The sequence below is a fragment of the Mercurialis annua genome, linkage group LG2 (genome assembly GCF_937616625.2).
Source record: "Mercurialis annua linkage group LG2, ddMerAnnu1.2, whole genome shotgun sequence".
NCBI classification, from domain to species: domain Eukaryota; kingdom Viridiplantae; phylum Streptophyta; class Magnoliopsida; order Malpighiales; family Euphorbiaceae; genus Mercurialis; species Mercurialis annua.
In genome coordinates, this window is record NC_065571.1 from 3,871,855 (window position 1) to 3,898,897 (window position 27,043).

Below are 27,043 nucleotides of genomic sequence, written 5' to 3' on the forward strand. Positions count from 1 at the left end.
TCATTAACCATCAATTCTTTTTGCAATTGCACTACTGTTTCGATGTCTGGTGACTTTTCAACTGACGGGCAATAAGAAATCTATTTGATAAGATAATTCAGCATCCATATATTACATATAAAGTTTCATTCTGTATATTAATTATTAATAAATTTACAATCTTTATATAAAATTACAAGTCTACCATTTACATAAAAAGTTTCTTTCCACATACATACAAACTCAATAACAACAGCTAATATCATCGAATTTTAAAACGACAATAAAAAACAATGTGAATGAAATTCCAAAAAAGCGAAACCTTATGATTTTTTGAAATTTATTCAAACTTTTTATATGTTGTAAATCTATCACAATTTGGTAAACTTGCTAGAATTTTTTTGAAAAATTATTCAATTAGGTCTAAGTGGTTTATAAATGTGTAATTCTTTTTAAAAAGATTTAAAAACAGAAGAATTGTCAACTGCGATTTTATATGATGCAGGTAAATTAATTTTTAAAAATATTACATTGATTTTTGAAAATTGAATAGATTTTTAATAAATTGATCCGTTGGAATATATTAAAATTTTGAAGGTTTGGATAGATTTTGCAAAAATTATAAGAATTTGCTATTTAGTAAGAGATTCCTGACATTGGTAATGGGCTAGATTATATGTATTTATGCCATTGGTAAAGGAATTAAGACCATGTATGGTGCGTTTATTTTCCAATTGATTAATACTTTCATTCTATATACATATATACTCGAATCAAATACTCAAATATTAATCTCAAGCTATTTGATTGATCATCAAAAGCTTGTTTCTCTCCATATATGTTCTAATTTTTCATACAACAAAAAGTTATCCAATATATATTAATGAATTATGAATTAATGTACAATAAATTATATATATATATATATATATATATATATATATGTGTGTGACGGAGACAAAGTAAGACCAGACAGCGCCGGACCCTACTCCAAAAAAATAATTATAAAGTTATTTTGAAAAATCAAAAAATAAATAATTTCTATAAACAATTTTTTAAAAGTTACTTCCTCCGTCCCATAAAAAATAAAAAAAAAACATCTATTTTACAAGAATTAAAAAAATAATTATTTATAGATAATTTGTGATAATTTGTCTAAATTGTCCTTTCTAATCAATTAGTCATGTACACTACCCAAAGCCGCTTTACTAATTATAGCACTTACAACTCATTTATTTATCTTTCCAGAATATGCATTTAATGTAGGATTATTTTGATAATTTTTGGCTTAACTAACTCCACTTTTTCTATTTTTACGGGACAAAAAAAGGTGGCATTTTTTCTAATTTTTACGGAACAGAGGGAGTATATTTTAGTGTACATTTTTGTGGTATATTATAGTTTTGTTAGAACCACTGCTTTTGTAGGAGAATGTATACTGTGAGAAATAAGTGTGTTTTATTTAGGCAGGGCTAAATCCGCAATATGATCATTAATGACTAAAGTTATAAACCTAGTCCTTGAGTACGCATAATTCATAATTGGAGGGACTGTTAGCGTTAATTTTATTGTTGAAAGCTCGTCTAATAGCTTAATTTTTCAAGTGAATGGATTATTTAACATAGTGCCAGAGTATTTATGGTCGAAAGTCTAGATATTTGAGAATTTCATTTGATTAATTAAATACACAATATAAAATAAATATGTGTTTTGTTCATGCTTTAAATTCAATGGTGCGGCAAAATGTATTAGATATAATATTATTTTTGAAAGTTAAAACCCTTCTAACAGTTTGAACTTTTAGGTATATACTACGTTTATGATTAAATGATTAATTGATGAATTGACTACATATTCACATATTTCCAATAGTATATAGGCATGGGAGCTTTTTTTTTTATGAATCTCCCCGAAAACGGCTTTCACTTTTGAACACGTTTTAAAAAAAAATTGAAACAAAAATTAGAAAAATGAAAAAAAAAAGACGTTTCGATTTCTAACAATTTTAGAAGAAAGAAGAAAATTATTTTATAAATTTATGTAAACATAAGAGTTGGAGTAAATTATTTAATTGTACGTCCATTTCTTGATTATTCTCCTACAAAAAAAAATACTAAGTTTAAAATATGTATAAATTGATCAATTATACATCTCAGTAACATTACTTATACCCTAAGAAAAGAGGCTCAAATTCTTCTTCTTCGTTAGGATATTAAATTTTCAGGGTCCCTATTTAATATTTATGTTGCTACAATTTGATTTTTTTTTTCAAGGATAGAATTCATTGATGAAGAGTAAATTACATTGGAAAGTCATATAACAAAATAAACATATGATCTTTCAATTTGATTATGAAACTTTAATTTATATCAATTTAAATTGAACTTCAAATCACAAGCAATGAGAAATTCCTATATGATTTTAAGTTAAATTGAGTCTACATGGTAACCGGATCTTGCCCTATGTCATATTTTCTCTTTAACCAATAATGGATAGTAAATTTCTACAGCCATTAAACTTTCATTTAGTGCAAGAAGAAAAATTTGTTGCTCAATTTGGCGTTAAAATCACTAAGAAACTTCTCATTGCTCGTACTTCTAAATTTTAGCGTCTAAATAAAAATAAATAAAAATGTGATGACCGATGTGAAATGGCACCAAAAGCTCCCAAAATTCAATACCCTGACACTGCTACGTACTGCATGAAATGAGGTAATGAAATGGAACAGTTCAAAAACCGTATCAACCAAAACCTAAGAATAAGTCTCAACAGCCATAGTCATAGGCACAAGAATCAGAAGAAAAACTTCTACGTACAATATCAGGCTTGAGATAATAAAAAAGATACCAAAAAAAGGCATGCATAAGGGAAGCACATGACATTAGGTAGGAATGTGTAAAAATCGAACCAAACCAAATAATCAAATTGACCTGACAAATTTAGTTCAATTCAGTTAGCCGATTCAGTATTGGACATTAAACTTTTTAGATAAATTTAAATGTAATTCGAACCAAAACAATTGAATCAAATCGAAAAAATCAGATGAACCGACTAGTCCAGTTTGTTTAAGTTGAAATGTTTTTCTAATTCCTAAAATTTTGGTTCGGTTCTATTTTAAAAAAAAAATTACTGCCATTTGGTTCGGGTTGAACTGAACGCGCTCCCCCTCGCATTAGGTATAAATGAACTTGACCTTTTCTAAGTAGTATCAAGTTTTGTCTCTTAACCACCCACAAGTACATGACATAATCTTCCCCGAAGGAACTTCTATATATTACATAGGAATTACAATCTCCAACACCAATTCACATGCAGCAAGCAGAAATATTACAAAATGGCCAAACACAACTTATTAGCTTTCAGTTTGATCATAATGCTTAGTTCCATAGTTCCAACATTTGCAAAAACCACAACACCATTGAATGAAACTTGTGTAGATGACATAGGTTTTAATCTCCAATTCAGCATTTACCAAGAAAGCTGCCCAGATGCAGAGGCTATAGTTTATTCTTGGGCTGAAACTGCAATTTCTCAAGATCCAAGAATGGCAGCTTCGTTGCTTCGTCTTCATTTTCACGACTGCTTTGTTAATGCACGTTTTCACGCTAAATTTGCTATCTTTTAGTTATTTATATATTTTGGTATGTTAAATTTAGTTGGATTTTGATTGCAGGGGTGTGATGCATCAGTGTTGCTGGATGATACTGATAATTTTGTTGGTGAAAAAACTGCACCACCTAATTTGAATTCTTTAAGAGGATTTGAAGTGATCGATTCCATTAAATCTGATCTGGAATCTGTCTGTCCTGAAACTGTATCCTGTGCTGATATTCTTGCAATTGCCGCCAGAGATTCTGTGGTTCTAGTATGTTTATATCCTGTTTACTTACTTTTTACATGCATTAAATTCTCATAATTCCAAAATATCAACTGCACTGTTCAAGTGTAGATATATCATAAATTATAAGAGAAGATTATAATAATCACCCTGAAGTTAGGCCGAAATTACTGCTTTACCCCTACATTATAAATTTATCCTCCTAGAATTATAATTTTATTTGATTGAAATCAGTTGTCTAGTACCAAGATATCCCATTAAATAATTTTTTTTTTTAAATAATTAAGCTAATCTTAGAAATTATTGTGTATGCAGTCGGGTGGACCGAGTTGGGAAGTTCAATTGGGCAGGAAAGACAGTCTGAGTGCTAGCAAAGCTGCAGCTTCTAACAACATTCCAGCTCCAAATTCTACGGTGGCAATATTAGTAGCTAAGTTTCAAAATGTTGGACTCACATTAAATGATGTGGTCGCTCTTTCTGGTATTGTCATAGCTTGTCTCCATATTAATTTACCATTAGGCACTTGCCGAAAGTGTTGTACTAACACTCAATGTTTGTTGCAGGTGGGCACACTATAGGCAAGGCCCGATGCTCAACTTTCAGATCTAGACTACAAGGACTGAGCGCCTCTATCGGCGGTCCTGACGTTAATATAGAATTCATTCAGTCGCTACGACAACTATGTTCGGAATCTGAGAGCACTACAACGCTAGCACATCTCGACTTGGCTACACCAGCGACATTCGACAACCAGTACTATATCAATCTTCTTTCGGGTGAAGGATTACTCCCATCCGACCAGGCCCTTGTGACCGATAATGAGCAATCGCGTAGGATTGTTGAATCCTATGCAGAGGACGCGTTATTGTTCTTTGATGATTTCAAGAATTCAATGCTAAGAATGGGAAGCCTAGGGAAACTGACTGGGAACAGTGGGGAAATACGTCGGAACTGTAGGGTTGTTAACTAAAACTAATGCTCATGAACTTAACCTAAATAAAAGAATCTCGTATTAAAGTATGAACTATCCTGTAGAAGGGAGTTTCAATAATTAATTAACTAATTTTGATTATTATGACACTTAACGTTTCTACTCAAAGCTCAAGATCAATCTAAACGAACTTCTGCTGCATAATACAATACACAATGTTACATAATGCATTTCCTGTGGTATGCACTCATGATGCATATGATTAATTTGCTGAACTGGGATTCTAAATTCCCACAATTAACCTAGGAAACTAGAGGATTGAGATACCAATCCAGTTTCACGCATCATTTTGCATTCAAGCTCGTAGCGGTACCTGCTTTTGCATGCACCAGTATAGCGAACGAGTTAGCTACCATTCTCTTACTAGGAACCAAATAGCAGCTTCTTTTTCCCATGTGCCTCCCTAGAATGGACTGTGCTCATCTATTTTATGATCCTGGAAGGAAAAAAAGAATTGGAATTCTAACATCGGAGGAATGATTAATTCCAAAATTTATTAATTACGGTGAATTTAAGGGATATACAGCCATCTTCTGAGATAATTTACTTTTTAAAAGAGACAAAGCCTTTGGTCATTTATTCCTTCACCATTATTTCCAACATCATCAAACAAAATTTAGAGTTAGTTGTAATTACCTGAACCTGGAGTCTTATTCTTCCACATCCACTCCTGAGCAGACTGATGTCCCTGTAGCAGAAGATGTCTTCAGAAACAAAATAAAATTATAGAAAAACGAGAAACATTTAAAAAATAAAAAATGGAAGTGTGATGGATCATTGACTGAATTAGATGCTGCAGGTAATTGTGTATAAATATGTTTTTGAAAAGCCAAGAAGATGCATAAGACAGAAGAAACAAGGAGTATTTAATTCACTTGCAACATAATTGAGTTTAAAGAACAGGCAGAAGCCATATTTTCACCAAGAGCACCCACTTATCCACTTCTTCCATTTCATTCTATTGTCAAATTCTTGTTACATTGTATTCTGTAAGTTGACCTATTTTGCACACTCGTGGCGAAAATCACTTCCACAAATTGCCATAGATCAGGATCATTCCAATAACAAGAGCATCCAGGGAAAAACAGACTTAAACTATGATGAACCATTTTCATAGTGGCCACATCCGCAAACTAATAATTTGCTAATAGCACTTGCACAATCCGATGCCAATGCAAAAAACTAGATTGCTACACATTCTATAAGCAGGACCTTTTGAATCATATTACTACATAAATAAAAGATTAATGAACAGCAAGAGCAACTACCAAACTCAGTCTTCATGTCAAGTTCTTAATGATAAGAGCAACTACTAAACTTGATCTTCATTTTAAGTTCTTACTGGCTTTTTCTAGAAGACCAAAAAATGTGAAGACACATTCTGGAAAGGTATTAACGTATATCAGCAAACCACATAAACAAGCTCTCCTATGATAAATACCTGAGCATCTTGTTGGACTCGAACTCCAGGAGCAGCATACTGAATTTCAACATAACGGAATCAGCATTGGAAAACCAACTTTATAAGAGCCAAAAGTTATATAACCACTGACCGGTGAAGGAAAAGAAAGCTGTTGCATCTGCTGGTGCTGGTGCTGGTGCCGAAACTGTGTTTGAAACTGAGCTTGATATGGAATCTGTTGTGCTTGTGGCACTTGTTGAGTGGGCTGCGATTGAGGGTTTGAATGGGTTTGAGGCTGTTGAACTGAGGGTTTTTGTTGCAGCTGCTGTTGTGGTTGTTTTTCAAACAAATTCAACTCCTCTGGTTTCTCCCACTGTTCACCACAGAAAACTCATCATTTTTTTAAAGATTAGAAGCCAGAGTAGAGAGAGAAATTAAACTAACAAGTTTCTCACCCGGCTTTCTCGAGTCATACTATTATAATAGTACGTGAACCCCTCAGGTGAGGTATGCTCTGTCCAATTACACTTTACAGGAGTCATTGACTGCGCAACAGGTGCAGCAGAAGCAGATAAAGTAGACGCAGGCACCTCTGAAGCCTGTGTAATAGGAGGAGTGCTAGCAACAGATTGTGGTGCAATCCCTGGCCACTAAACAATAATGATACAGAAATTACACGTCTAATTAATTAAGACAGTAATTATGTCAAACAGTAGCATGTATAGTGATCAAAACAATGTCACATGATCTGGGGATATAATTTATCTATATCTATCTATACTATATATAAAAGCACGGATGGGGGGGGGGACAGGCAAATTTACCGAATAATCCTTTTCAGTTTACTACTAAATAAAGGTTTTATAGTCATTAACTAATTAGTTATTTAATTAATCACTATTGTAATTAAAGTCCTAATTAGAATAGGTAGCTAAATTATCTCCAATTTAATTTTAGTATGTAAAAAATAACTAAATTGTCTCCAAATTAGTAGGAATACCTATCTTTTAGTTTGATTGAACTACAAAATTAAAATAATATATTTGGTCAATATATTATTATTTAAATTTTTATTTTATTATTTTTAAAGATATTATTAATAAAATTAATTTAATTATTTAATTATGATTATTATAAAACCAAGAGAAGAATAAATTCAGTATGAAAAAAATTTAATAACCGAATATATTATATTTACTTTTACAAAAATTCTTAACTAATTTAATATTAATTATAAATAAAAAATATATATAATTATAATAAATTTACTAATATGTTCATTGACGGGTTACGTTACGAGCCACGTGCATAGCACGTAATGCGAAACTAGTACAATTAAAAGTACATAGCCTGGTTCTTTCATTCAGAATACAAGACGTCAAATGCAAGGTATAGCAAAGCCTCAGTCGCTTGTCATTCACTGTTATGATAAGCCTCTTCTCCCCTAATGAGATGCATGCAATAAGTTAAAACCCAAGAACTCTCAGTAATACCTGTTGTTTAGTAGGCTGGGAACTTTGCTGCAACAATAAACCTTGATTTGGTGGCTGCATCATCTGCAATTGTTGTTGCAGTTGTGAGAAAGCCTGCTGAGATGACTGAAAGGTAGCTTGCAGAGTTTGAGTCTGTTGTGACAACATCTGAGCTAACTGAGAAGGGGACTGTTGAACAGGTGGCAGCATTTGCTGCTGGGCCGGAGCAGGCAGTTGTTGATTTGTACCAGCAGACACAGAATGAGCCTGCGGGTTAGCATTCAATGGCGGTTGTAGTCGTTTCCCCTGTTGGTGTTGAGGCTGAGTAGACAACTGACCACTCATGCCAACAAATTGCTGTGATGGCATTGGTTGAGTAAAAGGCGTTTGTCCAGAATGGGAAGTTTGTGTCTGCAAGTAAGATGTAACTTGAGGGTTCAATTGAAGAGAAGGTGGAAAATTCTGAGGAGATTGGAGGGATTTTTGCAATGGTGATATTTGTTGACCAACACGATGGACTTGCTGTGAAGACAAATTAAGACCCTGGGAGAAAGATCAAGTATTGCAAGCGGTCAATATGGGAAGACAGTAAAAAAATATGCAGGCATCAAAGGTATTACTCACAAACCTGTTGTGTTGTGGAAGAAATTGCATGTCCTGAAGGAGCACCATCAGAAGGGCCAGTAAAGAGACCACCCTAGCAAACATAGCATGTAACAAATAATTGAGCTAAAGGGCACCAGAGGCCAGATATTCTTGCTTATAGGGCAACCAAAAATTCTTGTGTTCAAAGAATGAAAGAAAAGTAACATAAGCAATGCGTCAAGACCCACACTATAACAGCTCAAACGAAACAAGAACCAATGGAAATTCAAACTTGAACAGAATATCAAATCACTATATACCACTGAACATGTATATAACTTCCGAAACAGCAAGATAACATTCCAGTTCAATGATTAATTTAGGAGCAGCTGTGCATCTTATCACCCACATGAGCTTACCTTATTCAAAGGTGCAGCAAGATCACCCGACATAGGAGGAAACTGACCGCCAAAACCACGGATACCAGAATTAGGGGAAGGCCCCATATTCTGCGGACTTATTGGCTGCCAAGCATTAGGTAGAACTCGATCACTCATGGAGTCACCAAAATTGGATGGCCTAACATGAATAAGTAAGAAAAAAGACTTAAAAAAGCAGGCAGCAGTAGAAGAGTATGACATTGAAGTGATGAAGCATTAATTTTAACCACATCAAAGACATAGGAGAATACCTAGGTCCTGGAGCTTGAAATTGAGGGCCAAAACCTGGACCTCCTAATGCAGGACCACCCCTAAAAAACAAAAGCACTCTGTTGAAAATTACTAACACCTCAAGAAAAGTATATATAATCATAACCTCAAAATAGCCAATGCACATAAAACCTTGTAAAATCTTTTGTCGATTCACAACAACCCACCCAACCCACACACACAAAAAAAAAAGAATTAAAAAACAAAGGCCCACCCAGTGCCTCATATATATTAACCGCCACAGCCCGAACCAGACCAGAATGAAAGAGAAATTGTTAATAAGAGCTGTATGTAAAAGAAATGATGATCAGCCAAACAAACCTCGAATCTCCAGGCCTAGGCCTCTTAGGATCAGCAAATCGAACGGTCAATGGTTGATCACAACCCTAAGATTAAAAACAACACCCCTCGAACAGATTCAGAAAAATCAACACCAGAAAAGATGAATAAGGAAAATATGTGCAATGCATACCCTCATTATGTAAATTCCATTAAGAGCATTTATAGCTGCCATTGCCGTTTCTCTTTGGGAGTACTTAACAAATCCACATCCTTTAGAATGAAAAAAAAAAAAGGAAACATGAACATCATCAAAATTAAAAAAGAAGAACAGTACATGAGTGCTGACAAAACTGATCTACAGAGTTGATGATAAACGCGTGTTAAGTTTTTTTTTTTTTTTTATCAAAGGTGGAAATCGACTCTTTGGAGTCTCATGTTAGTTGTTAGTTACCGAGGCGTGGTTCGAACCCACAACCTCTCGATGCACTTAGAGACGCTTTAACCATTCAGGCTAGGCCCACATTGGCAACACGTGTTAAGTTAACCATCTCATAATTTACAAAGACTGAATTAGTAGATGTCAGCCATAATTTTGCAGATATAAAAGATAGCTAATATTATTTTTTTCAAACAAAAACGAAATCATAAACCATACCACGACTTTGTTTCATTTCATCACGCATGAGATAGACATCCTCAATATGGCCATATGGTGAAAAAATCTGAAAAAAGGGAAGATCAGTTTAGCAATTTATATAATTTTATGCTGTTAAGTTAATAACATTATTGTCGGAGCCTCGCCTAAAAGCTTGCCCTTTTGGGTGGATTGATTATTTGACATAGTACCAGAGCTTCAATGATCGAAAGGTCTAGAGTTCAACCTTTGGCAACTCTCATTTGGTTGATTAAAATATTCAAGCACAAAGTGAGGTAAAATTGTGTGCTTGTTTGTTCACGCTTCAAGCCCAATGGCATATGCATGCAGGGGTGAGTTAAGAAGATAAAAAAACTATTGTTGAATCCCCACCCAAAAGCTTAAATGCCTTCAAAGAAAAAGTTTGCAACTACAACTCTTTATAGGCATCGAAAGGACAAGTCAGTTTCTTTGATCATCAGATCAGAAGAACAAGTTTTACAATTCCAATGGGGTGGAGGGTCTGTCAAAAAGTGTTCATTTAAGCAGCATTATAAACTTAATCAATTGACTTCAGGACTTACTTCCTCAACTTCCTTTTCTGTAGCATGTTTGTTTAAGGACCCCACAAACAATTTGTACTCAACTGCACCTACCATATAAAAAATGAAGAGTATTAAAACTAGAAATAATATAATTTCAAGGTGAAAATAACACATACCCGCTTTCCTACAAAGCTTAAATCTCAGGAGAGGGGAAAAAAGATCTCGTTTGGGAAATTACTAACGAGAAATGTTTGACTCAATCTCATCATATGGGAAAACAACACACAAAAGTGCCTCTTCCAAAAGATAATTTGCAGCATCTTTGTCAATCAATTATGATATAAAGCAACGATGTTGCGTAACGAATTGAAGGACACAACGACAAATACACACACTCAATAGTTTAATAAGCCATGGATTTATACCAAGACGTTCTCGCTCCCCATCAGCATATCTTACTTGGATAGGACCTACTCCCTGCAAAAGAGATGTTAAAGATGTGCACAACTATGGTTTTGTATGAATTCAAAACAAGTGATAGGATAAAACTCACTCCAGGCAAAGTATGTCGATTGTGCAAAGCCCTGATTGCCCTGTCAGCTTCATCTGAGGTTGCATATTTTACAAAACAACAGCCTGCAGAAGTGAAAGGTTTTTAACCTGATTTTACTTGGCAGGGTACTTTTGTATCGATGCTAGATACACACAAATAATCAAACATTACAGTTATGCATGCATCAAAGGTACATACACATGAATGCAATGGTTAATGGAGGCCATTTAAATATACATTTCTAACATACATTTAAACTTAATTATTAGAACTCTGTAACAAAATCTAATTTGCTGCTGATTCAAAAACTAACAAATAATCCTAAGTTGCTGCTAACTAAGGTTAGTGAATATGCCAGTCTACAGGTATTACATTAAAACAGATGTAAATCACAGCAGTTGGAAGTCTTGACATGACCATAACCTAAAGACTCATTCAACTAATCAAGTTCATACAGATACAGAAACCATATGCATGGATTCTCATTTCCATCCCCTTTGTAATTTAGAAAAACTAGAGTAATGCTTAATCAAAATGTACTTCTGCAAACTATTGAGCAATAGCTTGCTTCTAAAAACAGAAGAAAAACAAATGACTACATATGCCACTCATTTTCAAACTAGCACTGTATGGTGAAAAGAGGAATAACAAGAAAATGATGATTTAGCATAATGAACTAATAACACCACCGCATTCTCTAGAAATTGCCAAATTGAAGATTGAACAAATCCAAACTCGCATCATAAATGTTACATTTGCATCTCAGGTCTTTCTTACAAGACAGGAATGAACAGTCAAATATACATCAGAACTACTATTAATTAATGCTTGATTATACAGAACAGTCCAATGGGACCTCTCCCCATATACCAACTATGTCTTCATACACACGACAACCCATGAGAGAAAATCCTATTGTGGAAGAACACTTATTCATCCTGACTAAAGCAAACAGGATGACACCTGATATCAGTACAGAGCTGAATGCGGCATGTCCTTGATTACCCACATTACTCCTTTGAATTCTATATTTCAAAAACACAACTGATGCAACTATAGGTTAAAAAGGTATGAAACTAAGCTTCTATATGCTTTTGAGATAGTAGTAACAACACAGAACTCGTTATTAAATGAAGATCATAAATTTTCAAATTTCTCTGAGCTACTTAATTTTTCACAACTTTAACCACAGCTAGGAACCTGGGATAATGTCAAACAGAACAGAGATCACCATACAAAGAAGGTACCTAGAACTTTATTGGGTCAACCAAAGTAATACAATTGCATGTAATTCACAGTGGGCAGCATGGCTCAAATTCCCAGGCCCTTCACCAGAAGAATGCCAAATAATGAGTGCAAGCAGGATGCTATAATGGTCCATGTTTAAATACGCAAAATCACCTCATAACTTACAATCAATAAAAACACTCTTACAAAAGATTTAATGCTATGCTACAAGAAAAAATGACAATCAAAATCTAATCGCCATTATTTCTGAATAATTCACTCTGAGAACTATTAGCAATAACGCTTGATACAATCAAACCACAAGACTAATACTTGTACAAGCTCCTTCTCACAACCTCGAGGCAATGTTCCAAAATATAGTCATGTTTATTCACGCATCTTAAACAAATATGCTTGATAAAATTAAATCATAAAGCAATTATACTTGCACAAACTTTTTCTCACAACCTCAATGCAAAATTTCCAAGACATGGCCATTTGGATTTGGGCATCCCAGCCATTAACAAAGTGTGGACTGGAAAATTAAATTAAGTGCTTATTTCTACCTTCTACCAATTCCATCCACAAAATGCCCAATCAAGAATTCAAACCCATGTCTACTTCACAATACTAAAAATAACTACGGATGATGCTGCCACTGACGATATTAATTGTGTAACCACTGGCTGAGATCTACAATATAACATCCCAAAAATGATCACTATGTCTTCAATCACATTTAGGGAAAACAAAAGGCCCTCTGGTGGCAATAAAAAGCTCAAGCATGACTAGAATATTGTGCATTATCCATACCATAAAAAGAGAACAGGACATGACTGACATTAAAAATCAGAGAATATAAAATATAGTGCCCACTATCTTTTGGATTAAATGAAGAAAAAAGTGCATCACGCCATATCCACAAGTATACAATCTATCATTAGGACACATGATATCTCAATAAAAATTTACCACCATTACTATGTCTCACACCACATCCACAAGCATTCAACCTATCATTAGGACACATGAAATGTCAACAAAAATTTACACCATTACTATGTCTCACACCACGTCCACAAGCATTCAACCTATCATTAGGACACATGAAATGTCAACAAAAATTTACCACCATTAATATGTCTCACACCATATCCACAAGCATTACGACCATTGATACATCTCACGCAATAAAACAGACTGTTGCATAAAGGGAAACCATCACCAGGAAACTTGGGAGCGTACAAATCTAATGAGTATACGTTAAGAAAATATTAATCTACCCATTACGAAATACTTGATGTACTAAATTACCAGTAAAACAAACCATGGAACCCGTAATTGGTACAACAAATTGTTATCAAAAATGAAAAATGGTACCTGCAGGGTAGACCTTAGTAACCACAAATGCTCTCAACTTCACAAGGATTAGTAAGCCACTAACCATTAACAATCCACAAGTTTAATTGTAAAGTTTAAGACCGTATAATAGTGCTTGCATATCAATAACTGGAGCTGGACTACCCACACATTCAGAAAACAAAATAGAGACCCAAGACAAATGATTCAAATTAAAAAGAAAACAACCCACAAGATTATTTTATATACAAAAGCCTGACATAAAAGCACAAAAATATGTCATACTCCTTATCATCATACCTAGCAAATCAATAAACTTCCTGCTTGACTTTAAACAAGAAAATCCAAGAACTAAAACCTACCACATACCTAGCATTGAGCATCATAAGATTCGCATTAGATTCAAGCAGAAAAACTAACTCGGTGCTAATGCAAATTAATATTTCTCTCAAGCAACGAGCTAGTCTCAGAAAGGGAGAAGAGTGACATATGTAACATTCTCTATACACGATTGCAAATAACTGTCACATCTATGTTTAGTAAAAGGATCCAAACCATACATCACAAGAATCCGGCTCCTAGTCACTAACAGTGAAGCTTCACATTGCATTCAACTGGTAGATCTAAGTCAACCAGCTGTGTTGGAGATAAAAGAACATTAATCAAACAACTACCATTCACAACATTCATCCTACAAAGATGGTACATACATTTAACTTACAATGCTACTTTAAAAATATAAAACCATCAATGAAGGCTCATTTGATCCAGTCAACAGCTAAATAAAACCATCCAACCCATAAACCATCTCATCTAGCAATTCATAAGTGGAGAACCAGCCATTCCAAGCAATTCAAAGTTAACCCCCAAGTTAATAACATCACATCAAACCATGAAATTCCTTTAACGCTCATTCAAAAAGCAACAACTTAATTCTTTTTTTAAACATGTCACTAGGTGTACAAGCTTTTCCTTCAAATATCCTGAAATTTAAATTGAAATATAAGAGAGCTACAGTATGGCAACAGACACTCCCAATACAAATGATTTGTCGGGTAATGCCCCAACAGTTGCAGCCACTACGACAAGACGAGGATCTAATCATCTTCAAGTCCTCAACTGCTATGCATAAACTGAATTTTAGTATGTTTACAAGAGTTGGCTTCTTGTTTTGATAGGATGTACACGAAAAGGGGGTATAACCGAAACCAACAAGTCCCACACTTGTTGCAAAAATAAACTGAGATGTGACATGAGCATACTTTACTCCCATCAGCCTCTTAGAGGACCTGAAATGAGATAGGTATAAATCATAATAATTCCATTGAAAATAGAGCTTATACATACCTTGTTGTTGTCCTGTTCTCTTATCTTTGATCAACGCAACCTCTACCACATTTCCATGTTGTTCAAAAACGGGGCGAATCTGACAACAAATAAACATCGTTAAACAGGATACAGGAACTTGAACTTACACTAAAAGTCAAATGAATAGCTTAAAACGTTACAGAAAGACAATCACATAAGCTTTAGAAAAAAAATTAACTGATGAAGATGAAGTGGCAACTTAATAATAATATGTATATATATTCTAATGCAAAGACACACGACGCTAATACATGAACACAAAGAATATAAAGTGATGAGGGAAACTCGAATGAGCTTTGCCAATAGCATCCCACTTTAGTCGTCAATCACGCATACATGGATATTACATGCATACAACTTAAGATAAATAGGTTTCAGGCTTTCTTGATCATAAAGTATAAAACACAATATCCCAAATGTAGTATCAACTAAATAAATAACTCGGAATTACATCTTCTTCGCTAGCAGTCCTCGGAACAGATCCAACAAAAAGTTTGGCAAACCCACCACCATCAACATGATCTGAAATAAAGAGGAAACAAATGTCAAAACCTTCAGAATCATTAATAACTTATTGAGTTGCAATTCAACTTAAATTGTGGAATGAGTAACTTAACCAATGGAAGAGAAAAAAATCAAATTTGATTGAAGTTAAATTCTCCTGCAGTATGCTAAATATGATTTATATACATGAATTTCATAATTGAAAAGGAAACGGTATAGATTAAAAGGTATACCAGGAGAATTTCCGCGGCCAGAAAATGGGAACCCTCGTTTTTGACCGGAGATAGGCTGAGGAGGTCGCAATTCCGGAAGCGGAGCTGGAGCCGGATAATTAGACATAAATCCTCCATTTCCACCTCCCATTGGGCGAAACCCTCCATCCATACCACCGCCGGCTCCCATTGGAACAAATCCTCCAGCACTGCCGTGAGAAGGAGGAGGATGCGGAGGACTATCAAAAGCACGGTGATCAGAAGCGGCAGCTGAAGAAGGACGGTAATCATTAGGGCTACGACGGTGGTGGCGGTGGTCGTACTCGGAGGAGACGCTATCGTTGTTGGCGGAAAAACGGTTATCGGAGAATCGAGGAGGCGGTGGAGTAGGTCCATCGGAGAAGCGAGAAGGTCTTCTATTATTACTGTTGTTAATATTATTACTGTACGAGTAGTCTTGATTGTAGCTGCTACTGTTGCTGTTACTGTTGCTGTTGGTGGTGTTGCCGCCGCCGCCGCCGTAGCGGTCGTTTCTCTGCCTCTCCATGTAATTTTATCCGATAGGAATAGTAATTTTAAGTTAAAAAAGGAGAGAGAGTACGGTGTTGCTGCTGCTTGAGAAACTAAAGAGGAGGGAACGAGTTATGGCGGAGCTGAGGCTTTGGCGAGTTACAAAACTCGGTTTCTTCAGTTGAGTTGGAGAAAACGAATGCGTCTATGGGCTGAGCTTATTTTTGTCCTGGATAGAATAAGTTTGGCCCACATATAAATGTCAATCCATTTAGAGTATTGGAGCTTCATTTTGGGCCTTTTGGCCAATGAGAATCATCGGGTCACTTTCGGTTAAATGGGATTAACCAATTTAATTAATTTAGTTAATTTTGATTGAAAAACCTTAAGAACAAAGGGGTCATTGATGTCTGTGAATTTATGTATGAGGATCAATTAATTAATTTAATTAATTTAATTAATTAAAAAATTTATTTTTTAAATTTTAGATCAATTAGGAACAATATTCTTAATTTTTAAGTCAATTAATTTCAAAATTTGGCCATTACGGACATAAACTCGATTATTTTGTATAATTTGGAAGTTAGTTTATTTTAAAATAATTTGGAAGTTAGTTTATTTTAAAATAATGATTATTATTCTTAATTGAATAAAATGACAAATTATGAGTAACACACGAGTTGAAGAACAACGAAGAGGTTGACAGCAAAGACACAGACACATACACGAGAAAACAACACTTACCGGTGTTATTTTAATGTTTTCTATATAAAAAAATAAAGTTTTGTGGCCAACACGTTTCTGAAACGGGACAATATTGATTGAATGAGGTCTATTTAGTATTTACTACCTAGGCGATGAGTCATTAATAAAAAAATTAATTAATTCAATTAAGTTTAATTGAAGATTTTAATTAATTTGGATAATGTGGCCCGGCTAATATAATATTTTCGCTTGATTACGATTAAGATCTTTAATCAAATTAACTGAATATTTATATTTCTATTTATTTTAATCATAATTCTTTATATGTTTATGGATTAATCACATAATTCACTCAGTTTGGTTTTTAAATTTAAATATTTTATTCAGTTTAATTATGATTAACAAATTTAATCAGTTTATTAAGATTTAAAATAATTCCATTTCACTTAAATTGGTCCATTCTTAGCCTTGCTCACCCCTACCATTTTCTCCTCACAATAGTTATATCAAACTCTATTAAATTTCATCAGAACCTGGTTCATGTTATGAGATAAAGGTCGAATATATTCTCCTTATAGATGAATGTAAGAAATTATTATTATTATTTCTATTTTTATAGATGATAAAAATCCAGGAGAAATATATGTGATAAGGAATAATAATGGTGTTGTGGCATAGAATTACAGGTGTAGCATTGTGCTGGGTCCTTATATAAATAATGCTCTACGAATATCGACAAACTGTCAAAACTCTCGATTATTTGTGACACTCTTGTTTGCATGTAATTGGCTATAATGGATTTTATAAATTAATTTTAGATTAATGAAAAAATAATTAGGGAATCATATGCCCTTGGTATATATACTTCGGCCTGATTTGATTGGGGTAAGTACAATTTAATTTTTTATTTTCTGCTTGATTTGTTTATATTTTATTTTTTTCATAAATTGAAGTTCCAATTTTTCTCTAATTAGAACAAAAAACGTCTATAAGAAAAGTTGAGCTAATCTCTATTTCACTAATTAAATGTATGTAAAGTATAATTGTAATGCCCGCACGGGTTTGGCCTAGTGGTCTAAGTTGCAGCCATCTGGGCGCCAAAGGTCGCGGGTTCGTACTCCGGCTACGCCTTTTCTTAATATGGAGTGGTTGAGGTTGGATTATTGGCCATTACAACCCGAAATTATCAGGTATGTGGGCTTGCGTGCTGGGCAAATTCACATCCCGGAGTTTGACAATGATATTGAGTTTCGGCTCAGTAGAGTGAGTCCTCGTCACCAAAAAAAGTATAATTTTTAAAATTTAATTACCTTTTTTTAATTATTTGTGACATGAGCGTTTGTGGAAAAATTGAACTTACGATCATAACTTATTAATTTTTAGCGCTTATACTTCTTAAGTTATAATTTATTAATTAATTTTAAATATCTTAATTAGTAAATACAAATATATTATTTTAAAATTTTATTTTTCATAAAATTAATAAATAAACCAATTAAAATTACTATTCATTTTCTGCATGATAATTTTATGAATCAATGGAGTCTGCATTCTTGACGAATTAACCAGCAAAATAAATATTAAATTGTTGATCGAATGATGGCACTCTGATATTTAAGTCAGCAATTGGCCGTTGATGATAGTTTAAGAATGTTTTAAAGTGATTGTAATCGTTGTTGTGAAAGGCATACCTCATATGCTCCTTTTATAGTTGTATGGACGAGATAATACCTACTAGTGTTCAAATTAGTTTAGGATTTCTATATTGTAATTTATATAATTTAAGTACGATTCTCCAGATAGCTTTTTAGATGGTTCAAGTATTCCATATGATGTTAGAACCTTATAGATTGATGTAGAGCCATATTCTAACAAGAAATCGGTGTTTGGATAATAATATCTTATTTTATTTGTTCTGATTATTTGGACCGATGCTTTCTTTGAAACCTATGAGGGTTGGTCTTGACTGGACAAATTTTAAGGGGTTCGCTTTTAACATACATATCCGTATGAATTCGGTTATTTTTATTAAGTTGATCTTCTATGATTGGGTTTGGATACCTGGATCCGGTATTTGAACCGACAAGTTCGGTTTCCATCATAAATTACCTTTTAAAGAATATATTATAAAAATTATACTAATTTTGAGCTAAGTAAGGTCTTCGATATTGGAGGTGATTATTGAACCGAATACGTATTTAGAATTGATATGTTTGGATATTTAATCTTTTATTTGATTGAATTCATATTTGAATTTTTATTAAACGTTCTTTTTTTCATATCAATTTAAACTTTTATTTTTAATTAAAATTTTACATAGATTAAAATAAATTATATATGAATCACAAAAAGTTAATATATATATATACGCAAAATAATAAAAATTGTATTTTAATTGGGCATAAGACAAGTTTAGATTTACATTTAGAAGAGCACAATTTATTTGGATACGAGTTGAAATTGTTTAAACCCGACATAAATTTATTGTTAATTAATTTTTATATATTTTAGTCAATTAAAAAAATCAAAAGTTTAAACTTATATTAGAAATAGTTATCTATTTTAATAATTTTTTCAAAAAACTAAGTTAACTTTTCCAATACATTTTTTTTTGAAAATATATTTTTTCCAATAATAGTATCACATTATCGGTTCACTTTTTTGCATATGCAATCAAACATTCACAGCATCTAAAAGAGAACGACACTCAATTAACACATCATCATATTCTGATTATAGGTCAAATTTTATAGCATGAGTTGTTTTCTCCTTTAATTTTAAAGTTAATTACTTCTTTCTTAATTTTTATATTTTATATAATTAAATTCTCTTAAAAAAACATAAAATATTAAAAAGAATCATAACCTTGTTAAGTAATGAAAGATTAATCATATAGCCTATACATGTCTGGTTTAGTAAGCCAAATTTTAACCATTTGGACGTCATTGATCGCAAATTCAAATATCAGCTATACTTTTTCTAAAAAATAGAGTGGTTGGAATTAAACTGATGACCATTATAATCCGGATTTTGTAGGCTTGCTGGTTTCACGTTCCGGAGTTCAACGGCTATCTTAAATTTCGGCCCGGAAAAATGAATCCTCGTAAAAAAATAAAAAATCCTAATCTTATTAGGATGAGACTGATCAGTTAAGATTGACCGAGTCACTTGGCAGTAGTTAAGAAGCATTAAACTTGCTACTAAATCAGACCAAAACACATAATCCATATCCAACTCAAATTACTGTTACATTATTCATGTTTTCTTCCTTCTCCAATCTGGATTAACCCAACCAAACCAATCTAATCTAATCTTATTACTATAAAACTTACAAAATCCCTCGTTTCATCAGAAAATTTATATAAAGCTGGCCATAACTTTTCTTCTGCCTTTTAACGTGACACCTTTCAATTCTATTATTATTCATCAGAATTCTTTATAGTTTTTTCAAATCAATCATCAATGGCGAAACACGAAGAACTACCAGTCCCGGAATTTGCATCGTTAGAACCGGTTTATGGAGACGGTTCACAACTCGAAGAAACCCAACTTCGGTTTGATACACTTAAATCCAAGTTCGTTGAAGTTTTTACTCATCCTCCTCGAGTTTTTGCGAGATCCCCAGGTTTATTTCTCTCTTGTTTTTGTAGTAATTGCCCAGTTTTTATGATTTTTTTAGTGATTGCCCAGTTTTTATGATTTTGACTTAATTGGTATTGTTTGATAATCATATGCAATTAAGTTCAAAATCATTAATATCTCATCATTCATAGTCATAAGAGTTTTTATATTTTTTTATTATTTTTAGTGTTAATCATGAAGCTAAACCAGATGGATTAAGTTGGTTCCTTTTGTGGGGTCGGGTTGGGTTGATGACTGTAATGATTATTTATCCCATGAGAATTTTTGATGAGAAAAAAAGAAGTTAATTCATGTTTGTTATTGTAGCTGTTTAGTTGATGGGAATTTATTTATTTATTTGAAGCCATTTTAAATTTTTTAATTGCTTTCCGTTTTTAGAACCAAGTTTTATATTAAAAGCTTTATCTTGAATTGTTTAATTTATGGATTTATTGTCAATGAAATTGCAGGAAGAGTGAACTTGATTGGAGAACATATTGATTATGAAGGTTACTCGGTGTTACCGATGGCTATTCGCCAAGATACCATAATTGGAATCCATAGACACGAGCCTGTTGATGGCGAAAAGCTTCTTCGAATTGCAAATGTTAATGATAAGTATACCCTATGTACTTATCCTGCTGATCCTAATCAGGTTTTTATTTCTTTCTAACCAATTGTTTTTTGTGTACTTTTTAGTAATTGTTGTGATTAAACTTCTTAATCTAGTAACTTATATGGCTGATTTACTGTGCAGGAAATTGACTTGAAAAACCATAGATGGGGCCATTATTTTATCTGCGCGTAAGATTGAAGATCTATACTTCTCTATTATGTTCTTTAAGTACTCTTATTGGTTAGTATTATATTAATTTCTGTTGAAATTTGTTTCATTTTTTTCAGTTATAAAGGATTTTATGAATTTGTTAAAGCTAAAGGGTTGGATGTTGGTCCACCAGTGGGTCTCGATATTATGGTTGATGGAATTGTCCCAACAGGTGCAGTACATATTACTAGTTAATTAGTTGGTTATATCAAAATTATGAATTTTGAGGGTGGAATTGACTCTTTTTACCTCCTGTTTTATGCAGGCTCTGGTCTGTCAAGCTCTGCAGCATTTGTTTGTTCTGCTACAATAGCTATCATGGCTGCTTTTAATTTGAATTTTCCAAAGGTAACAACTTACTGTCACAGTAACATATGCCTTCTAATCTCTTGAGATGTTGCAAAATGTAATTTTATGGACTGGGCACAATGACACATGATGCATAAAATGACTATATGTTTGTGTTATTAACTTTTTATACATATATGTCACTTAGGCATAACATACTCGGCAATGCATTACATATAATGTTTTATGAAAGTTTGGTTTTACCGCCAATGTGAGATCTTTCTCCCAACATTCTTCTCTTTTCAAGAGGACTGAGATTTCGCAAAGAAGTTAACGCAAAAATGCGATGCAATACTGATATCAGTTGCTGCCGCGACATATCATATTTACAATACCTATTCAACAACCATATATTAATATAAATTCTAGGTGGTGGATTTTTTTTATGTGGAATAGTGACTTTGTTTTCTCATATATTCACGCACTTACTTTTCTTTCCTTTCTGTCCTTATCTTTTGATTGACTTTAATGTTGTTGTCTGTTTTTAGAAAGAACTTGCCCAGCTTACATGTGAATGCGAGAGGCACATTGGAACTCAATCAGGAGGAATGGACCAGGTATATTTTGTACTCATAGTTCTTGTGGGTCTATTAAGTTGTGATATTATGGCAATCTCTTATTACGACTACTTTGTTAGCTTTTGCAGTTGTTATATGACAATGGTCTGTTAGATATGAAACTGCAAGTTAAATTCCATTTTGTTAGAGTTGGTTTAATCTGTCGCTGTTTTAACATAGAACATGCTTAAAACTAGTTCAGATTTCAGAATGATGCATCCAATAGATTTCAGAAGTTGAGAGGTCAGGAGAATGTTTTGCATATAGAATGTTATTAATTTGTTTTACTTGGCAGGCAATCTCTGTCATGGCCCAAACTGGGTTTGCAGAGCTTATTGATTTCAACCCCATTCGTGCCACTGATGTCGCACTTCCTGCTGGCGGGACATTTGTAATAGCACATTCTTTGGCAGAATCTCAGAAGGCAGTCACTGCTGCTACAAATTACAACAATAGAGTTGTTGAATGTCGACTGGCTGCTGTAAGTATTAATTCTCTTATATTTTCCAAGTACTAATCAAATCATTTAGACTGAGTGATTATCTTTAAATAGCTTAAGTTTTGGATGAAGATTGTTTATAGTATGAGCATCCTTTTTAGGAACTTCATAAACCCCCTCCACTCCATGAATGAGAAAATCAAAGAAAAGAGAATCGTGTACTTATGAGTCACAGCTTGCAAATCTCCATATACATATATATATATATACTAGTGTCGCTTAACGTGTTTCACACGTGGCTCGTAGTGTGACTCGTTAAATTATTAAATTATATTTAAAATAGTAGTTAATTAAGAATAGTTTATTTTATTTAATATTTTAAATAATTTTTAAATTGTTTAATATTTTTAATTGATATTATATTTTATATTTATAGAAAATTTAAATAGAAAATATCAAATAATAATTAAGGTAGTTTATTTTATTTAAAATTCTATACAATTAAAAAATAATTAAAATAATAATTATTAAATATTTTAAACAGTATATTTTAGGTAGTACTCTAAAAAATTATCTCATCATAGTAATTTATTTTAGTTAGTACTCTAATTTCAATACTTATCTTAACATATTAGTTTATTTTAATTAGTACATTATCTTAAACATTATTTTAATAGTGTTTAATCAATAATTATATTTTATAAAGTTAATTATTTACGTCTGTTGAGAAAATTGTGACAGCGAATCAAGTGGTCTGATTGCAAGTAGTTTTGCTTGGAGGTTTATATAATGCTGAAGTTAAAATTGTTTAAGCTGAATATAGAACTTTACAAAGAAAAATAGCTACTTACAAAACGATAAATTGATCGTCCAATTGTTATTTATGTACATTTGCAAAATTTACTCTCCTAGATCAATGAAACTCTTTTATACTTTTCAATTATATATGACAACTAAAGTCGTCCCTTTTTATAAGTTTAGTAATCTTTACTCTCCTAAAATTAATAAACCTCTTTTTAATTTGGAAATAATTTACCTATTTTTCCATACTATATTAGCAATATTCCGTCAAAAATTAATTAGGAGACAATTTAGCTATTCTTTTTCTATATTAAATTATTAATGTTCTGTCAAACACTAAATATATTTATATCATGATGCAATTCTATCCTAATTAGAACTCTAATTATAATATAGTTTTAGTGATTAATTAAATAACTAATTAGGTAATGACTATAAAACCTTTATTTAGTAATAAATTGAAAAGGATTATTCGGTAAATTTGCCTGTCCCCCCCCCCATCCGTGCTTTTATATATAGTATAGATAGATAGATATAGATATATATATATATATATATACTATATATAAAAGCACGGATCGGAGGGGGAAGGCAAATTTACTGAATAACCCTTTTCAGTTTACTACTAAATAAAGGTTTTATAGTCATTAACTAATTAGTTATTTAAGTAATCGCTATTGTAATTAAAGTCCTACGTAGAATAGGTAGCTAAATTATCTCCAAAACTAAATTGTCTCCAAATTGGTAGGAATACCTATCTTTTAGTTTGATTGAACTACAAAATTAAAATACTGTATTTGGTTAATATATTATTATTTAAATTTTTATCTTATTATTTTTAAAGATAATATTATTTAATTATAGTTATTATAAAACCAAAAAAAGAATAAATTCAGTATGAAATAAATAATTTAAACCGAATATATTGTATTTACTTTAAAAAAAATCTTAACTAATTTAATATTAATTATAAATAAAATAATTGATATAACTATAATAAATTTACTAAATTGTTCATTGAGGAGTTACGTTACGAGCCACGTGCATAGCACGTAATGCGAAACTAGTATATATACACACACACACTTCCATACATACATACATACATACATACATACATACATGAAAATTAGTGAAGTTCTGCAGATTGCAACTCCTAAACATATAATTCGATTATAAAAATGTTTTCTTACTTACCTTATACTTTTGGGATATTTTTCAGATAGTGCTTGGAATTAAACTTGGGATGAAACCAGAAGATGCAATAGCAGAAGTAAAAACTCTCTCTGACGTTGAAGGATTATGTGTATCATTTGCTGGTACTCGTAATTCTTCTGATCCTGTTGTTGCTGTTAAGGTATTTATTCTTTTGAGGCTTGATATAAATGCTCACATGTTGCTAACAGTAGGTTATACGTGATGTTACAGAATATTTGCACATCTCTACCTATACCTAATTATTAATCGTCTTATGCTGCAGGAATTTTTGAATGAGGAACCATATACGGCTGAAGATATTGAAACTATCACTGAAGAGAAACTTTCATCAATTTTCACCAACTCCCAATCGTCATTGGATGTGCTAAGAGCAGCCAAGCACTTTAAGTTACATCAGGTACTATAATGGTACTTTTGGCTGGAGTTTTTATACCTGTCACAATTATCATTGCAGCACAAATTTAATTTTTAGTTTCCGTCCTTACCTTGATTGTTGGGTAATACTTGCATTCTACAACTGTTTTTTCTCCAGATTATTCCATGATAAAATTTAGTAAAATCTTTCTCTTTTTCATCTTTTATCGCTTTCTTAAAACTATATTATGTTTTTGTATGAACACCTTCATTGAAAATTCTTGGTGCTGCTATTATATGGATGGCAGTGTTGTCTTTATTAGATAGGTATATCCAGATTTGCAATTTAGCCCATTTTGTCCTTGTTAAAATTTTATTCTAATTTGCATAATTTTTTTGTCCAGAGGGCTGCCCATGTTTACTCTGAAGCTAAGCGGGTACATGCCTTTAAAGACACTGTATCTTCAAATCTAAGGTGCGTATATTGGTTTATAGAAATAATTTTTTCTTGATTTCCCTTTGATTTAACACGCACACACAAATGACATTTAAGTGTTTAAAATACTAAACTCCTGAACAATTGTTTGGCAGTGATGAGGACAAGTTAAAGAAGCTAGGGGATCTTATGAATGATAGCCACCACAGCTGCAGTGTTCTATACGAATGCAGGTAAATATTGTGAATCTGTAACAGTAGAAGCGTGTTTGATGTGTTTAAAAATGAAAATTGAAACGAACAATTCATGTTTGTTTCATGCCATTGTTATTCGCTATGTTGCACGGAAACACCTCAACTCTTTCATTTCCATTTCTAAACTTATGTCCTAAACTCCAAAACTCTATATTTATAAGTATAAAAAATATGGGAACGCCTCAAGTCTTTAATTTCGGTGTTTCTTTTCCATTTCTAATCATATTTCCTAAATTCCAAAACTCTATATCTGTAATTACATATTATTATAAAAAATATTGTTTCGCCGTTTCTTCTTTCTGGCATTTCCTATTTCAGCGTATTTGTTTCCGTTCTACTTAGGCTATGGGCATTCTTTGTCCACAAGTTCCTCTCTCCCCGTGCATGCTACCTAATGCATGTTCGTTCTTAAGTCTCTTTTGTTGTATGCTAGTGATTGAACTTATTTGTCCCTTCTTGCTGATAACAGCTGTCCAGAGTTGGAAGAGCTCGTAAAAGTTTGCCGGGAGCATGGTGCACTAGGCGCAAGGCTCACAGGCGCGGGATGGGGTGGCTGCGCAGTAGCTTTGGTAAAAGAATCCATCGTCCCACAGTTCATCCTTAATTTGAAGGTAAGGATTCTGTCATCTCATCCACTTGAATAATAATCTGCATATAAAGAATAATTTGAGATTTTGATATGTGTTATTCAATTCAGGAAAAGTTCTTCCAATCGAGGATTGACAGGGGCGTCATCAAGAAGAATGATCTCGGTCTCTACGTTTTCGCTTCGAAGCCATCAAGCGGAGCTGCTATTTTCAGGTTTTAACCGGCCAGTACGGGATTTGCTCATTGGTCAGCATTATTTATATCAGGAAAATGAATCACTCAGTCCTAACTGAATAAAGAGCGGGCAGCTCTGGTCAGAATATTTTGTTGTTTTATACTTAATTATTGTAAGACTAGTCACAAAAGTAAATAAGTATTTTAACAATTACTTGATGAACAAGGTGCTCATGTAAAGTTGATTAACCATTCCAAACTAATAATGCTTTATGGTTCCAATGAATTTTCTTAGTTTGAACAGTCACTACAATAGAACAGCAGATTTGTGACAGAAAAATCCGTCATAAATAAAATAAATCCGTCACTAGTTTCTGTCACCAAAAGCAATTCAAAAAAATTGCGACAAATTGTTTTATCCGTCACAAATTTCAATGCAAAAACATTAATCCGTCACAGTTCCGTTACGACGGATTTTCCGTCATTGACTATTTTTTTTGGGTAGTGAGTGAGCTCAGTTGATGTTGATGTGCATTAAATGGGTAAAAGA

At 32.9% G+C, this 27,043-nt stretch overlaps 3 protein-coding genes across 4 annotated transcripts; 2 read left to right on the top strand and 1 right to left on the bottom strand.

Annotated features, from left to right (window-relative positions):
* Window positions 1-3,270: 3,270 nt before the first annotated feature.
* Window positions 3,271-4,838, top strand: LOC126667289 (peroxidase 40). The gene is made up of 4 exons (XM_050360260.2): window positions 3,271-3,571; window positions 3,653-3,844; window positions 4,133-4,298; window positions 4,382-4,838. The coding sequence occupies exons 1-4, from the start codon at window positions 3,314-3,316 to the stop codon at window positions 4,786-4,788; spliced, it is 1,023 nt and encodes a 340-aa protein (XP_050216217.1). The 5' UTR covers window positions 3,271-3,313; the 3' UTR covers window positions 4,789-4,838.
* LOC126667287 (flowering time control protein FCA-like) lies at window positions 4,831-16,351 on the bottom strand. 2 transcript variants are annotated; one of them, XM_050360259.2, is made up of 18 exons: window positions 15,684-16,351; window positions 15,398-15,468; window positions 14,926-15,004; window positions 10,993-11,075; window positions 10,865-10,916; window positions 10,479-10,540; window positions 9,916-9,982; window positions 9,451-9,530; window positions 9,300-9,364; window positions 8,960-9,019; window positions 8,688-8,847; window positions 8,312-8,380; window positions 7,705-8,226; window positions 6,667-6,861; window positions 6,363-6,584; window positions 6,251-6,289; window positions 5,446-5,497; window positions 4,831-5,245 (listed from the first exon to the last, which is right to left on the bottom strand). In XM_050360259.2, the coding sequence occupies exons 1-18, from the start codon at window positions 16,207-16,209 to the stop codon at window positions 5,238-5,240; spliced, it is 2,412 nt and encodes an 803-aa protein (XP_050216216.1). In that variant the 5' UTR covers window positions 16,210-16,351; the 3' UTR covers window positions 4,831-5,237. The 2 variants fall into 2 exon arrangements, with proteins under 2 accessions (XP_050216216.1, XP_050216215.1); XM_050360258.2 differs by having other exon boundaries at window positions 10,479-10,546.
* A 3,688-nt stretch (window positions 16,352-20,039) lies between these two features.
* On the top strand, window positions 20,040-26,779 carry LOC126669902 (galactokinase). The gene is made up of 13 exons (XM_050363543.2): window positions 20,040-20,502; window positions 20,969-21,153; window positions 21,256-21,302; window positions 21,402-21,496; window positions 21,590-21,672; window positions 22,161-22,229; window positions 22,525-22,710; window positions 24,692-24,826; window positions 24,950-25,084; window positions 25,446-25,516; window positions 25,633-25,710; window positions 26,201-26,342; window positions 26,429-26,779. Exons 1-13 carry the CDS (start codon window positions 20,340-20,342, stop codon window positions 26,537-26,539), a joined length of 1,500 nt encoding a protein of 499 aa, XP_050219500.1. The 5' UTR covers window positions 20,040-20,339; the 3' UTR covers window positions 26,540-26,779.
* The last annotated feature ends 264 nt before the right edge of the window (window positions 26,780-27,043 follow it).

Excerpts from the sequence above, each read along its gene's own strand:
- LOC126667287 (XM_050360258.2), bottom strand. The coding sequence starts at position 16,209 with ATGGAGAGGCAGAGAAACGACCGCTACGGCGGCGGCGGCGGCAACACC. Across the intron at positions 8,381-8,687 it reads TTGCTGCACCTTTGAATAAG|GGTGGTCTCTTTACTGGCCC; the intron begins GTAAGCTCATGT and ends TATGTTTGCTAG. Across the intron at positions 8,227-8,311 it reads TTTCTTCCACAACACAACAG|GGTCTTAATTTGTCTTCACA; the intron begins GTTTGTGAGTAA and ends TCTTTCTCCCAG.
- LOC126667289 (XM_050360260.2), top strand. The coding sequence starts at position 3,314 with ATGGCCAAACACAACTTATTAGCTTTCAGTTTGATCATAATGCTTAGT. Across the intron at positions 3,572-3,652 it reads TTCACGACTGCTTTGTTAAT|GGGTGTGATGCATCAGTGTT; the intron begins GCACGTTTTCAC and ends TTTTGATTGCAG. Across the intron at positions 4,299-4,381 it reads TGATGTGGTCGCTCTTTCTG|GTGGGCACACTATAGGCAAG; the intron begins GTATTGTCATAG and ends TGTTTGTTGCAG.
- LOC126669902 (XM_050363543.2), top strand. The coding sequence starts at position 20,340 with ATGGCGAAACACGAAGAACTACCAGTCCCGGAATTTGCATCGTTAGAA. Across the intron at positions 25,517-25,632 it reads ACTGTATCTTCAAATCTAAG|TGATGAGGACAAGTTAAAGA; the intron begins GTGCGTATATTG and ends ATTGTTTGGCAG. Across the intron at positions 25,711-26,200 it reads AGTGTTCTATACGAATGCAG|CTGTCCAGAGTTGGAAGAGC; the intron begins GTAAATATTGTG and ends TGCTGATAACAG.